The 16,955-nt window shown below is 41.8% G+C and overlaps 1 protein-coding gene across 1 annotated transcript in view; it reads left to right on the plus strand.

Moving 5' to 3' along the window:
- LOC122792347 overlaps positions 1 to 16,955 on the plus strand; it is a 480,531-nt gene that overhangs the window by 235,166 nt on the left and 228,410 nt on the right. The window contains exon 5 of the mRNA XM_044060140.1: positions 9,729 to 9,866. Coding sequence (XP_043916075.1) covers positions 9,729 to 9,866 — 138 coding nt within the window. The remainder of the gene's footprint in view (positions 1 to 9,728; positions 9,867 to 16,955) is intronic.

A 16,955-nucleotide genomic window follows, 5' to 3' on the forward strand; every position in this document is an offset into this window, starting at 1 on the left:
AGGGAACCAGATCCTACCCCCTTCACCGATAAACAATGAGAGTCTGGCAATGAGAAATTTCTTCCAACTGCTTTCTGGTAGCATTGCATATAGCAGGGAAATCCAGCATTCTAGCAGACAAGCTTAGCAGGACTATCCTGATTCCTCATGAGTGGTCTCTCAATTGATCAGTGGCAACTATGATCTTCCACATATGGAGTCAGCCTTGCTGCAGTCTATTTGGCTCTCCCCTCATCAACAAATGAAGCAGGTTGTTTGCCCTGATTCCCCCTCAGGGCAGTCAACGAGAGATGCTCTAGTGCATGTTTGGTCCTCCGGTCTACTATATGCTTATCCTCCTCGACCTGTAATTCCGAAATTCTTTCAGAAAGCACTCCAGTTGAAGAGCAAAGTAACCCTCATTGCCCCCTTCTGGTCTCGGCAAGTGTGGTTCTCCTTCCTTTGGTCACACAAACTGTGTCCACCTTGGACACTGGACCCCAGCGCAAACCTTATTTTTTAACATCCATCAGGGATGATTTGTCCGAACATTACAAGCCTCAGATTGACTGCATGATTTCTCCAATTCAGATGAGAGTTAAACATTCCAGGTTTTTTTTTTGTTTTCTTCACCAAATTTTATTTTCATCTCAGAAACCTATTACAAGAAAGATTTATAAGAGTAACTGGAAGAGATTTTCTTTTTGGGCACAGCAGAGAGAGCTGGATCCTAATCCCTGCTGTTTTAGATTTTCTGGTTTCAGTTTTCCAAAGTGGTGCTAGTTTCTCCAAAATCAAAGTTCAACTGGCAGCCCTCTCCAACTATCACATCAGAAACAATGCTTTTCCTTTAAGCTCTAAAAAGTTATGTAAAGTATTCCTTAAAGGTACCTTTTTACTGAGGCCTCATAAAAGATCCCACCCCACCTTGGGATCTTACTGTTGTTTTACAGAGTTTGATATGATCCCCTTTTGAACCATCAGCTAAGGCAGATCTCAAATATCTTTCTTGGAAAACAGTTTTTTTCTTATGGCTATAACTTTTGAGATGCAAGTCCCTGAACTCCAAGCACTCTCTTCAAAATTGCCTTATTTAATTTTCCATAAAAATTGGATTGCTTTGCATTCTAATCCTTCCTTTGTACCCAGAATTGCCTCTTAAAGAAACATCAACCAAGTGATCAACTTACCAGTGTTATTTCCTAAATTTGACAACAAAGGAGAATACAGGCTTCACCTTTCAGATATTTTTACCTTGATAGGAGGAAAAAATGTAGATAGCCTTCCCAAGTGTTTGTTTCCTTTGCCAATAACAAATTGGGAAAACCTGTACCCAGAACTACACTAGCCAAATGGATTATGGATTGTATTTCTTATCTTTATTCCTCGAGAGGTTTAACCTTACCAAAACATCTGAAAGCACACTCAACTAGGTCAATGGCTACTTCAGCTGCTTTTTGGTCCAGAGCTTCTACTAATATTTGTGCAGCTGCCACTTGGTCTAATGCTCATACCTTTATTGTTCATTACAAGTTGGATATCATCTCCAGAAACAGGTTTGCATTTGGTTTTAGGGTTCTCCAGAATACCCTTCCATGAGAGCCACACAAGGTTACTGAAGCTGGGTACTCTACCCCATTCATTGAGGAATGAATGAAAAACATCAGCTATAAAAGTTATGTGTTCACCATAATTATGCATCTGTGTTGTCCATTTTCATTCTTCCTCAAGTTACCCCCAACCTTTTCCATCCATGTCTTCAGGACTGACCTGATGAAATTTTTTTAAGGAACCACAGTTCCTGTTTCAGCCCCTGTTCTGTTACTATCTTATTGCTCTGTATTATTGTTGTTGTTATTATTATTATTATTATTATTATTATGCTGTATATTTGGGCTTTTAAATATTAGCAGCAAACTCAGTCTGAGGTGGTACATTGATCATGGACATTATGGGTAAAGGGAGGAGCTCTGGGGTCAGATCCTAGAATCTAGTGAAAGCGGCCAAGTCATATCCAAGGTTCGGATCTGAGACCCATTCATTGAGGAGGAATGAAAATGGACAACACAAATGTATAGTTATAGTGAGTATATAACTTTTATTTTTCTGGTTCTCCCTCTCCTTCCAAGAAACCTGTGGAGAAAGGAAAGAAAGATAAAGATAAGGATAAAGACAGACAGGAAAGAAAAAGAAAGAGAAAAGGAAAGGAAAAGGATAAAGTGGTCAGAAAATGGTCTGCTGATATCCCGACTGCAGATGTGCCAATGTAGAATGCCTCAAGGCCCTCTGCCACCTCAGCTCCCATTGTGGATGTGGATCCAGTGTCAACTTTTCTTTGGTATTGATTACTGATTTTGTTGATTCCAACATTGGAGCCATTTTGGTCTCCACCATTTGAAATTCTGAACCCTTTTCTGTTTGCAGCACTAGAGTCTTGTCAGCTCCAGTCTCCCTTCTTGGTCATTACTTCAGATGCAAATTTCTCATGAGAGCCTTCACCTCCTCCGGTCTGGTCTTCCCCTTTCAGGATCCAAAAATTGTATAAACCTCTGCAACGATCTGGTAAGCAGTCTCAATGGCTTTTTCTAGGTCTGCAATGTTCACACACATCCTTAAAGAATCCAGTTTGGACGAAAAGATGCAAACTTTCTTAAAGGCTCAGATGGACCTGGAGATCATTCCCTCCCCCTCAGCTCTGAGGCTGGAGAGAGCTGGACCTCCCACCCCTTATCTAGCTGCTCATTCTATGGTCCACCCTTTGACACTGTCAATCCTGGATCCAATGTCCCTCTGTCTGGCTCCCACATCTGCACTGACAGCCTGGCTTCCTTGGACAGTAACTCATACCTTGACGTACTTGACTCCCACTTCATTGCAGCCATCTGCATCTCAGAGCTGAGGGGCTAGGGATGAGGCCCCAGTGTTAGGGTTGCCTCTTTGGCTCTCAGAGACACCCTTACTCCTTGCTTTTAGTCCTGGACAGCTTGGTGCCATTCTCCACTTTGGGCCCAACTGGGTCGGCAACTGGTTCAGGATCTTCTCCTAGGACTGTGGATCAAGGACAACCCTTCCTTAGTTGTCCTGCTTCAGTGCTGGCATTTGATATCATGAAAAGGATCTTGCTTCTCTCAGAGATGAGCTCATCTCATCCAGTGCTGAATCTATTACAATCTTCTCATTTCCCTGGAACGTCTGTTTCACATCAACTAGCTTAGAGACAGCCTGCATCACAAGGTCCTGAGCAGCCCCAGACCCAGGGGCTCTCTCAATGCATCTCTTTCTCCCTGGTTGCTCCTTCCACAGAGATGCATAAGAAGCAGCAGCATAAAAGCAGACACCTAGATTCCCCCAATGAATCTTTATCAGAGGATTCTTACCCTGATGAGGGGGAAAGGATGCCTAAAATCCCACCATGACAACACTTCTTTTGGCAACCTCTTTAAATTGATGAAACAAGAGGGAGAGGGTGGACCACCAAAGTCCCTTCCTGTGAGAAGTCAGTTTTCACTATGCCTTTGGTACACACCGATCCATGTCTTGGATGGTACCCCCTTCCTGATGTGCTTGTCAACATCATGTCCAGGATTGCATAGAGAGAGTCTGATGTGGTGGAGCTGAACCCTCACAAGCTCAACAAAATCTTCTTCTCACCCAAGGATAGGTATTAATGGTGCAAGGGTCCTGCAGTTGATGCCACTTTTGTTGCTGCAGCTGCTAAGAGAGACCTTTGAGAGGATAACGCATCAATCCAGCCTCCAAACAGAGAGTCACAGGCACTGGACAGATATAGGACGTTCACATTTCCCTATCAGTTTGTAAAATTAACTATTTATCAAATACATCTTCGTCAAACTTTATTTATTGAAACGTAATCCATTGAACACTCGTTTTAGAAAATATTTTCTGGGACCAGCCACCTTGGCCATTTTCGTGAGTTTGCCCTTTTCCCCACTGTAGTATGATCTCAGAGTAGCTATATTGAGTTAGGGGGGTGTGGGGGGGCACAGATATTCCACCTGGGTGGGTTTTAAATGTGGTTTTTGTGATGTTTGCTAGGTTGGCTGACTAATTTTTCTCCCTCGGAAAAAATTTGCTAAAACGGGCATTCGATGGATTAAGTTTCAACAAATAATGTTCGATGAAGAGGTATTCAATAAATAGTTTGCATGACAAACTGATATAAACCCGAAGTTCACATATGCTTCAGCCACCTTTGCCCTTCATGCTATGAACTACAGTATATGATACACCTGACTAGGCTTCAGAGACACTTAATCATCAAAGTCTCTAAGTCAGCGGCATCCAAACCGGCATTTGAGTCTTGAAAGTCCATGGAGACTCAGTTGGCCATGATATTGTCCATATCAAATGTATCCATGCATCTCATTTCCAACTCTGTTGATGGCATGGCTAAGGTGGCAGGTACTGACATTGCAGTTTTCTGACACATCAGGGTATTACAGTGAATTTTGACAAATCCAACCCTGAACCTGTTCAAGCTGTGAGATTATAGGCTTCCATCTGGAAATGACCAGTCAGATTGCCAAGTTTCCACCCTCAAGGTTGTTATCCACATCAAATCCTTCTGCTTCAGCAGCCACCCACTTTTGTTCTCCACCTTTGTGACCTGATGGCTTTTGCAAATCTGGTGTTCCCTTAACCAGGTTCTTCATGAGTGTTCTTCAGTGGACTGTTTCAGTCTAGTGATGTATGACAACTCACTCAATAAAATTCCCGACTCATCTTACCAAAATTTGCCACTATTACATCTCATGGTGACTGACGTTGGACTATGTCTCCACAAGGCATCCATTTGTTCTTCCTCCCTGTGGCCATGGTGATCGTGGACAGTTCACTCATGTGGTGGTGGCGGTGGGATCATTTTGAGGGTAAGACAGTCCAAGGTGGCTGATCCCAGTCAGAGAACTGCACATCAACATTTTGGAGATGAGAGCACACCTCCTGGTGTTGCACGCTTTCCATGATTGCCTCCTCAATGGTGAGATCTCGATCCAGACCAACAACATGGCAGTGGTCTGGTACATCACTCAACATGAGGGAACCTGATCCTATCCCCTGTGTTAATAGGCCATGTAAGTGTGACAATGGGCAATGTCATCACATCGCTTTTTTATAGCAATGTACCTCTTGGGGAAATCCAACATTCTAGCAGACAAAATGAACAAGAGAAGTCTAATGCCTCATGAGTGGTCCCTCAATCCCTCAATGGCTGCTCAGATTTTATCCAGTCTTGCTACAACCTGTTTGTGACCCCGTACAGCATAAAATCAGCATCTTCTATGCCCTGTTCCCATCCAAGGGACTGGAACTGGGAGACGCTCTACTCCATGTTTGTCCCCCAGGCCTCCTCTACACTTACCCTCTAACACCCTTGATAATAATTTTTTTACAGAAAGCAGTTCATTGCAGTATGACCATAATTCTCATAATCTCCTTTTGGCCTAGATAAGTCTTGCTCTCCTTTCTATGGCCTCATCTAGTGCACCCTTCATGGGTTCTGGATCCCATTCCAGATCTAATTTCCCACCATTCAGGACAGCCTTACTTGAATCTGAAATACTGCTTGTTTAACACCTGTTTGTTCCATTTCCAGTGATGGACAGAGATCACAAGCTATCTGATAAGAGTTGTACATATCCTTTCTTCATCTCAAAAGCACTCCACCATAAAAGTTAATGGTAGTAAGTGGAAGGAATTTACCACTGGGCCATATCAAAGGGTTTAGATTCCTTTTCTGCTCTTTTACAAGGTATTTTACTCATGAACTGTGCACTTCTGGTGTTACTCATAAGAGAAAAGGAAATTCTCTACCACCTGAAGATTTTCAGTTTTTTTAAACAGGAAAATGATTGTGAGGAGACAACTTCTGCTTTCTCTCTTTAATTATCTGATTCTGTGGCAAGATAATAGTACTCTGCTGTCTCTAAAAAAATATCATGATTTATTACAACTGGAATTTCCTGAACCTTCCCTGGTTCATCCTCTATTTCCTTCTGTTCTAGCATAGGAAGTTATTTTTGTTACAACCTGTAGCTTACCTGACAGCCAGCCTACCGCATTTAAGAAAGCAGATTGTATAAAGTTATTCAGTCATATATATATATATATATATATATATATATATATTTTTTTTTTTTTTAATTTCCAACCCCAGATCTGACCCATTAGTGATTTCCTTTGTAAACCTTGCTACTGCTAAGCATGTGGTAAATGATAATCGCTCCCCTTCTGATAAGGATGAAAAAGAATTTAGAAGATTTGGGGGAAAAACATGTATTTTTCTGACACACTTAAAAGTCTTTAAAGTGTGCTTATGATTCAGCTATACCTCTCTCAGAGCTGCGGCTACTGGAACTCTTATGAAAAGATTTGTTTGGTTGCATACACAAAACCTCCCTGAGGATGTAAATTCTGAAATTTTTGAATTCGGCTTTATATAGAGGTTGTGTTTGGACCTTGTGCAATTTAGGTCCTGAAAAAATATGATAAGAGAGGGAGCTGATTCAGAGGTTTCTTTGATTTTATCAGCAATCCCCAAATTTGCCAAGGACATTACAGCTAAATCTGCACCAGTTTGAAAAAAAAAAAAAAGCAAAGTAAGCAGACACAGCAAGCGGCTAAGAAACAGACTTAAAAAAAATAAAAGCAGGGGGTCTCCCAAAAGAAAGCCCAAGCTCCACTCCCCAGAAACAAGGACAGTCCAACAAGTCTGAATGACTATCTACAGTGCTTCTTCTCTTCCCATTCCCACCCTGGCATTCCTTTAAATCTTTTCTAAAATCTAGCTCTACATTTTCTCTTTGGCAACAGATAGTCTCAGACAAATGGGTCTTTAGAATGATTCATCAAGGATACAGATGGAAGTGAGACCCCCCCCTTTTCAGGGGATTACTCATCCACCAAATCAGACTTTTTTCCCTTCTGTCATTCAGCATCTGCTAACTCGGGATGATGGAATCTATCCCTCCTTCTCGAATAAGGAAAAGTTTTTATTCAAGAATGTTCCTGGTACCAAAGAAAAAAGTATCATGGAAACTATTTTTATTTTTTTTTCTTTCTAAACCAGTTTGTGAAAGTTCCGGAGTTCAGCATATTATCCCTTCACAAACTGTGGCCTGTTATTCCACCTTTAAGTTACTTAGTGACCCTAGATTTAAAGGATGCTTATCATCACATTCTTATTGTGCCATATTTCAGATGTTTCTTAAGGTTTTCTGTGCCTGGATCACACTTTCAGTTCTATGGATTACCCTTTGGGTTATCCAGTGCTCAAGGGTTATTTCCAAAGTGTCTTATTCCAGTTTTAGCCAACTTCAAAATGCAAAGTATTCAAGTCTTCCTTATTTGGATGACTTGCTTATATTTGCAGAGTCTTTCAAAGTGTTAAGAATCTCACACTTGGGTGAAAAATCATCTCAAACTAGGATTTTAGGAGAACATCCAAGAGTTTTATTTAACCTCCCCCCGCTAGATTATTTCTTTGGGGTATCAGGGGTGTCATCTAGGTTCCACTGTTCAAAAAACTTTTCTTCCACAGGGAAACATGTATCTATATCAAGATCAATTCCTGAGTTTTTCAATGCAGACCAAAGCCTCAGAAGGAGAATTTCTCAGGATAGTTAGTTTCATGGTTTCCTTGATTTCATGATTCTTTTAGCCAGATTCCACATGACAAAAAAATCAGTCATACCTACAATTAGTATGGCCCCCAACATCAACATCCCCTGACATTTCAGATTCCTGTTTTGGGATTTATAAAAAGGGAACTGTTTTGGGGAGATACCAGTTTTATCTGAATCCAGGTATTCCATTTTCCTTTCTAGCGCAGTCTATATCTACAGATGACACAGGCTTTGCTTGGAGAGAAGTATTTATGGGAATAAAATGCAGGGTGTGTGGAACAAAAAGGACAGAGCAAAACACATCAACATAAAATAGATAGCAGTAATGTTACCAACTCTCTCAATCATCTATGCTTCCCAGGACCATTACAAGTGATTACAGACAACAGTACTGCAGTAAGATAGGCAAACAGACAGGGAAACCAGATCTTACCCTCTGTGCAGACTGGCCATGGTAGCCTGGGATATAGCTTTTCAGCACAATCTCACTCTACAACTGCCCTACATCCTGTCAGAGCAAAATATTGTGGCAGACAAGCTGAGCAAGGCCATAACAGATTCTCATGAATGGAAACTGAATCAGAGGGTCATCCAAGAGTTGATCCAGCTGTGAAGAACATCTCAGATAGATCTGTTTACCTCCATTCACAACAATCAGTTGGCAAAATTCTGCTCCAGGACTCCACACAAGAAGTTCTCGAAAACAGATGCAGTTTCATTTCCTTGGACAAGAATATTCCCGTATGTATCTCCACCCTTTCCACTGACTGAAGATTCAAAAGGACTCTCCAAAGATCATTGTGGTAACTCCCTTCCAACCCAGACAACAGTGATTCTCCACTCTTTTATAAATAGCTAAGGACAATTACCACAAGCTTTCCTCAAATACTGGACCTAGTCACACAAGACATGGGTCATTTGATACATCCCAGCTTGAAAATCCTTCAACTAACTGCCTAGATGATACAGTTTCATACCTTTTTGGCATGTATTTTATGAGGACATGCAACAGGCATTAAAGGAGGCAAAGAAACCTGCTACTAGGAAATCATATATTAGCAAATGGAAAAGATTTTGTAGTTGGTGCCAAAACAAGAACCAACACACTTTTAAGCCTAGTATTTATCTAGTTTTGCACTATTTGTGTGAGTTATTATCTTCTGGATTTTCTTCCTCCTCTGTCAAGGTACACTTGTCAGTCATTTCAGCATGTCTGCCCATGGATTCTCCTTTTTCAGTGCATTCCCTTGTTAAAATATTTTTGAATTATGTGTTACGTACCAGGTCTCCTAGAAAACAGATGGCTCCTCCTTGGGGTTTTCACTTTGTTTTAGGACAAATTAACTCTTGGTCTATTTGAATCAGTTGCCTATGCATCTAACTTTTACTCCCACTGGCAATAGCTTTAGCTTTAGCAATAAGATCCATTGGAAGAGGATCACAGGGGAATTTGTTTAGGTCATCAAATAGCTGAAGAAGGGTTGCTTTTGTGAAGTCCTTAAACGCAATGAAATTACAGGAGAAGTACAACCAGTTTTAAAGGAAAAGGTCACTAATTTATGCAGTGCAAGCTTGCCTTGGTGTATTCCACCAATGACTGTCTTCCCACCAGTATGCAAAACTAATGTAGTGGGTGAGGTTACTTCACTCCTTCCAGGCTGGGCGAACTAACTAGTGTAGTTTACTCAATCCCATCCTCCTCCTCTACCTGGCCCAGCCCTTGTCCATGCCACTAATTGAACATAGATCTTTTGAGTTGTAGTCAGGGCTTCATCACTTTGCACCAGGAGGTCTGCTGTCACTTTTATTTTGTAGACACTTCTGAGAAATAATTGACCAACATAGAATGTTCATCAGCCATTCATATGAATGTAAACAGAGACTCTGCTTGCTGAGTTGTAATGCATATTCATATTTAATTAATTCTGTTTCACACACACACACACACACACTTATATATACATATAAATATATACATATATACATATATATATATATATATATATATATATATATATATATATATATGTTTGATGATATACAATGAAGCATACAATTTGTATGTAAACGTTTAGTCACTAAACTGCATTTTAATTCTTTTTTAAGGTGCTATGTAGGCTTAGCCCTGCTGGAACAAGACGGTGGACCATCTAACAGAATGGAAGAAGCAATTGTGTACCTACAGCAAGGATTAGAACACCTCATAAATCAGCTCTTAAATCAATCTGAGAAAACTCAGCAAAGGTTAGCCTATATTATGTGAGAAGATCATACTTTTGATATGAATTATTTTCAACCACAAAAACAAAGCAGCTGTTAAAATATTAACAATTACATATATATATATATATATATATATATATATATATATATATATATATATATTAACGATGTATATATATATATATATATATATATATATATATATATATATATATATATTAACGATGTATATATATATATATATATATATATGTGTGTGTGTGTGCGTGTGTGTGTGTGTGAAGGCTGCCAGCCCAGCTTGCTGGAATTTTGTAAATAAATCTATGTTATTTGTGAATAGTAATATGGTTTGTATGCTTGTCTTACAAATGTAATAAAAGTATATATTATGTTAAACTGTATGCTATGGGCTGAGCTTCAGGAATGTAACCACAGTGTACTCTACCAGAAAACAACAGCGTTAACTTACAAATTCTAAGAAAATAAAGTTGTAATTGTTTATGACTGTCATATCTCTCAGTTTCAGCTAGGAGACAGGATGTCTACAGCTAGGAGTTCTTTCTATTGTCTGGAAACAGAAATAATTACAGGTTCCCAAGGTAAAAGTGTTTAACAGTTTTACAACTTATAATTTTTGGCAAACCTTCTAAGAGAGAAGTAATTTTAACACAGAGGTGTTACATTTTAAGTTCCTGTTAGCCTGGGAACTAAAGGCAGAGGTGGCAAGAATTATGTAATTTGAGGTAACCCAGCAGAAATGTTTGATAGTAATTTAAGAACCATTTCTCAGAGAAAGTCTGTGGATTTTGTATCTTGTCTTGCATCTAGAAACATCCTCTCACCAGCACTTCTGCCTTGCTAATAGTACTAAATGACAGTGATTTCTCTTAGAGATAGACAGGAATATAGCAATATTAGTTTAGATGTTTTCCGTATTTATGTGAGACTGTCCTGCAATGTTGTTTTAAAATATTTCCTTTGATTCTGAACTGTGTTGTCACTGTGTTGAGTTACTGAGTATTGTGCTTTTATTATGTATTATTAAATATATTTAAAGCTTTTTATTGTAGCTGGTTTGTGTAGAGATATTTAAGCTCTTACCGTACTTGCATATGTATTTGGTGACACTGTACAGACCACTCTAAAATAGTGTTTGCTGCTGGTCACACATCATTTGGATAATAGTAACATTACACAGTAAAACTGGTCACCCTTTGGGAAGGGCCTTAAAGTAGCTGATAAAGGGTGGTTGGTGGCAGTGAGTACTACCCTATAGTCTGGGCAGAAGGGGCCATAGCTAGTAAACCTGTGCCAGCTTTCCCCAGGAGTGTCTGTGTATTTGTATATAAATCAAATCTCAAAGTGTGTGTGTGTGTGTGTGTGTGTGTGTGTGTGTGTGTGTGTGTGTGTGTGTGTGTGTGTGTGTGTGTGTGTGTGTGTGTGTGTGTGTGTGTGTGTGTGAGCTACTTGGGCAGGGACATGAAGCACTGGTTGGACAGAGAGGGTGCTGGAGGTTTTGGCTTGACCACTCAGCTGAGATCTTAATCCTATAGCTGTGCCAATGGTGAGTCTTACTGGGGATATGGAGAAAGAGGGAGAAACCAGCTCCAGACTGACTGTGATTTCTGTGTGCTCTTAAGGAAAATTGTACTTTACTGTGTGTGTACTTGTCATCTTCTCAATGTGCACATCCCTCAGTGGTATTAGTGGTGAGGATTGAGGCTCCTTGATTACTTGGCCAGTGCAGGGGTGTCACATATCAATTGTTTGGCAGTGGTGGGATAGCCACATCACATATTAATTGGTTGATAATGGTGAGACAGACACATCAAATATCAATTGGTGTGTAGTGGTGTGGATATTCAGTTCATGTAGCTTGTGTACAGTGATGACTGAAGGTATTTTTGTACTCAAAATTAGCCATGCAGTGAACATTCAGACTTCATCCCACAAATGTTTTATTTCTTTTGTTAGCTTAGTTAGTCAGGGAGAGCAGGTAAGCATGTCAGCAGAGGGGTATGGCAAGCTGACAAGGAGCCAGTTGACTGAGATGTGCCAGGCTAAAGGACTGGTGCATGCCAGCTTGACTAAAGCAGACGTGATTGCAGCTTTAGTCACAGATGCATCAGAGAATAGCAACCAGGAGGGCAATCAGAGTGGCCGTGGGCATGTACAGCTCTCAGAGAATGAACAGCTCAACCTTTCCACAGAGGACTTAAAATACATCTGGAGTTAAAGAGACTTGAGCTAGAGGCCAAGTGTTTGGAAATAGAGGCAGGAGAGAGACTGAGGCATCTAGAGATTGAGGAAAATGAGAAACTGCTATGCCTGGTAGCTGAGGAGAAGGAGAGGCAGAAGCAACATGAAAAGGAGATGCTGACTCTTCACCAGAGTCATGGTGGTAATGGAGAAGGGAGTAACTAAACCCCAGAAGCAACAAAGGTCAGTAAATTTCCTCCACAACTTGCATAGGGGGATAATTATGATATTTTCATTCGTATGTTTGAGAGGGTATGTAAACAGTATGATGTTGACCAAGGGCTCTGGGTAGAGTTCCTGACCCTCTTACTCCATGGTAAAGTTGTAACTGTAATGTCCAAACTGTGTGGTAATGACTGTTTAAATTATAATGTTGTAAAGAATTATTTGCTAGAATTTTTTTAAGTTAACAGCTAAAGCTTATAGAAAAAAGTTTCATGAGCTTAGATGCAAGGCAGATGAAAGTGTGTGTGAATATGTTGCTGAACTAAGTACTTATTTTCATAGGTGGGTGAGTGGATGTCAGGTCACCATTTTTGAAGGGCTGGCAGACCTTTTGATGAGGGAACAAGCACTTAGCACTTTGCCTGAGGACATGAGAATCTGCTTAGCTGATAGACAATGCCTTACTGTAGGTGGGTTGGGGAAGCAGGGAGACCTATACCTAGCAAGCAGGGCATTAATGCACAGAAAAGGGACACCCAGTGCTGCTCATGAGTCTAAGTGAACCCATGGTGGCCAGCCCAGACTTCCCCAACAGAGTCTGTCAATAGCAGGGGAAGTCACTAGTACAGACACATGTCCAGGACCTAGGGTTAAATGTTTTAAATGCAACCAGTGTGGCTATGTATCATATAGATGTCCACAGAGGCAAGGTGGGGAACAAAAGGTGGGAGAGACAGTAAGTGGGAATGACAAAACTCCAACAGTAGGTTGCCTTGAGACAACAAGGGTACTAACTACCACACTGCAAATGTCTTGATAGGGAATTATTTTGATAATGTAGTACAGTGTGTTCATGCAGTTACATGCAGTTAGGCTAGGAGACAAGCATGTGGCTCTGGTAGCCTGGGGAGACCCATACAGCCTGAACACTTAGAGCCAGGACTGGTGAGGTGGTTACTTCAGGGAGGGAGCTACCCTGTAGCAGTGAGACTGAAGGTGAGCCACAGCTGCTTGTAGATACTGATGTTCCCATGGACAGAGTGACTGCAAAGGCAGAGGTGAGTAGTAGTACCCAGGCTGACAGTGAGGCACCACTGTCAGAGGATACCAGACTTCCTGTGGAAAGGGAGCTGGGAAAGTTTACAAAGAGAGAGTTGAGACAGGCTCAGCTCTGAGACCCTACATTACAAGGCCTGAGGTAGGTAGCTAGTGAGGCACCTGATTCTCATGGGAAAGGGGAATCTGTATACTGGGACAAAGGGTTACTGTATAGAGAGTGGACCCCTGAGGGAGGGCTAGACGGTGAGAGAATACAGCAGTTGGTAGTGCCCAGAGCCTACCATCTGGTACTTCTAGCCATAGCCCATGATATTCCATTTGCAGGTCATATGGGCAAAAAACACACATAGAGACATATTATGCATAACTTTTATTGGCCTGGGATTTCCAGAAATGTAACAGGACCTGTGGGCAGTGCCAAAAGGTAGGCAAGGTAGGAGACAAGGTGAAAGCTCCTTTGATGCCTTTACCTGTGAATGAGGAGCCATTTCAGAGGGTAGCTACGGATATTGTTGGGCCTCTGAGTACCCCAAGTTCCACTGGGAAAAAGTATATTCTAGTGTTAGTAGAATATGCTACCAGATGCCCTGAGGCAGTGGCTTTGTCCTCAACTGAGGCAGAAAATGTGGCAGATGCTTTGTTAGAGATTGTCAGCAGGGTAGGTTTCCCAAAAGAAATACTGACTGACAGAGGTGCCAATTTCATGTTAGACCTGCTGATTTGTCTGTTGAAGTACCATGGGGTGAAGCACCTAAAGACCACCCCCTACCATCCCCAAACTAATGGTCTTGTTGAAAGACTAAATCCTACACCCAAGACCAGGCTATGGGCATTTGCAGACCAATGTAGAGGGACTGGGATAAATATCTGCCCCATCTGTTGTTTACTTACAGAGAGGTTCCCCAGGAATCCACAGGTTTTTCACCCTTTGACTTGCTGTATGGGCATAGGGTGAGGAAGCCTCTAGATTTAATTTGAGATGAGTGGGAGGGTGAGTGTGAATCCCACAAGGAGTCTGTTGTGGCATATGTCCTAAACCTCAGGGCAAGGCTCAGGGAACTCATGGGCTTGGCTCAGGGGAACTTGGCAGAAGCCCAATAGCAGTAAAAGGTCTGGTATGACAGGAATTCTCGAGCTAGAGAGTATGCTGTAGGGCAGCAGGTAATGGTTCTCATTCCTGTCAGACACAACAACCTGCAGCCAACTTGGGAGGGTCCATACAAGGTGGTGAGGAAGGTCAGTGATGTTAACTACATGGTAGAACTGCTAGGCAGGAGGCAAGGCCACAAATTGTACCATGTTAACATGATGAAACTTTATCATGATAGGGAAGCCGTTGTGCTGAGCATTTGAAGTGGATTGCAGGAGGAGTCTGAGGGAGATCTGGTGACTGATCTCTTCAGTGAGGCTCAGACTGGCATCTCAGTGGAAGGGGTAGCAATGTCCCAGTAGCTATCCTCTACCCAGGTTCAAGAAATCCGAGCAGTGTTACAGGAGTTTGGGGGACATGTTCACTGGGAAACCAGGGTCCACCCACCTGATGCAGCACCATGTGGATACCAGATCCCAAAGGCCTATTAGGCGGGCCCCTTATAGGGTGCCTGAGTGAGTAAAACAGACTCTGAGGGAGTAGATACAGGAAATGTTGGAACTAGGGGTAATTCAGGAGTCCAGCAGTCCCTGGGCCTCCCCAGTGGTGCTGGTACAAAAGAAGGATGGCAGCACCAGATTCTGTGTGGACTACAGGAAATTAAATAGTCACACAGAGTCATATGCCTATCCCATGTCTAGGACAGATGAAGCCCTAGAGCAACTGGGTGGGGCTAAGTATCTTACCACCACTGATGTTACCAAAGATTACTGTCAGGTGCCCTTGACTCCCAGTGCTAGAGAGATGTCAGCTTTTGTGACCCTTTTTGACTTGTATGAGTTCACAAACATGCACTTTGGGATGAAAAATGCCCCAGCGACTTTTCAGAGGCTGGTAGATCATATCCTAGCAGGAGGAGGAGATTTTTCCCTTGCTTACCTAGATGATATTGCCATCTACAGCCATTTCTGGCAAGAGCACCTTCAGCATGTCAGGGAGATGCTGGGCAGACTACAGAGGGCAGGGTTGACCATTAAGCCCAGCAAATGTCAGGTGGGTATGGCAGAGGTCTCCTGTCTAGGACATAGAGTGGGGAGTGGTAAGATCAGGCCATAACCTGCCAAAGTGGAAGCCATTCAGGCATGGCCTGCACCTGTTACCAAAAAGCAGGTGAGGGCATTCTTAGGGACAGCAGAATACTACAGAAAGTTCTTCCCCAGTTATAGTACCATATGCTCCCCTCACAGACCTGACAAGGAAAAACAGGCCAGATTAGGTAGTGTGGACCCCAGCATGTGAGCAGCTATTCCAAAAGATTAAAGGAGCTTAGGGAGGACCCCTTGTGTTAGCCAGTCAAGATTACAACAAAGAATTTGTTGTGCAGGTGGATGCTTCAAACCATGGAGTGGGGGCTGTACCAGATTTCCTCAGAGGGAAAAGAGCACTCAGTGGTTTATCTCAGTCATAGGCTCCAATCCAGGGAGAAATGCTATGCAGCTGTAGAAAAGGAATGTCTAGCCATAGTGTGGGCACTGCAGAAACATCAGCCTTATCTCTATGGAAGAAAATTCACTGTAGTTACAGACTACAATCCCCTAACATGGTTACATCAAGCCAGCCAGAAAAATGCCAAGTTACTAAGGTGTAGCCTAGGGTTGCAAGAATATGATATGACAGTGAAGCACCACAGTGGGGTTAGCAATACCAATGGAGATGGGCTGTCAAGACTGGGAATGGGGTAAGGTATTTGCAGATAGACTCAACCTTCTCAAGCAAAGTTTCTCAAGAGTCACTTGAAAAACTAGCTTGAGTTTTCGGGGGGGGGGGGGTATTGTGAAGAGTGCCAGCCCAGCTAGCTGGAATTTTGTAAATAATTCTATGTTATTTGTGAATCGTAATATGGTTTGTATGTTTGTCTTACAAATGTAAGAAAACTATATGTTATGTTAAACTTTGTGTTATGGGATGAGCTTCAAAAATATAACCACAGTGTTCCCTACTGGAAAAGAACAGAGTTAACTTACAAACACTAAGAAAATAAGTTGAAATTGTTTATGACTGTGTTATCTCTCAGTTTTAGCTAGGAGACAGGATGTCTACAACTAGGAGTTCTTTCTATTGTCTGGAAACAGAAATAATTACAGGTTTCTAAGGTTGTCATCATCGTCGTGTCTTTCGGCTTTTCCCGGTTAGGGGTCACCACAGCAGAACTCCAGTCCGCTAATGATTGGCAGTAGATTTTTACGTGCCGAGTTGCCAGCCCTGATGCACAACCTTCAATGAAGGTATGCCCATTCATGCATGTCTCCAGACAGAAGACGCTCTAGCTGAGAATCGAACGGGACAACGTCTTACTGTCAGGCGACAGCGCTACCACAGCACCACCACCGCAGTTCACAGGTTTCCAAGGTAAAAGTGTTTAACAGTTTTACGACTTACAGTTTTAGGCAAAATTTCTAAGAGATAAGTAATTTTAACACAGAAGTGTTATATTTTAAGTTCCTGTTAGCTTGGGAACTAAAGGCAGAGGAGACAAG

This window comes from Protopterus annectens, chromosome 1.part2 (assembly GCF_019279795.1).
Source record: "Protopterus annectens isolate FY-2018-M chromosome 1.part2, PAN1.0, whole genome shotgun sequence".
Taxonomy (NCBI): Eukaryota; Metazoa; Chordata; order Ceratodontiformes; family Protopteridae; genus Protopterus; species Protopterus annectens.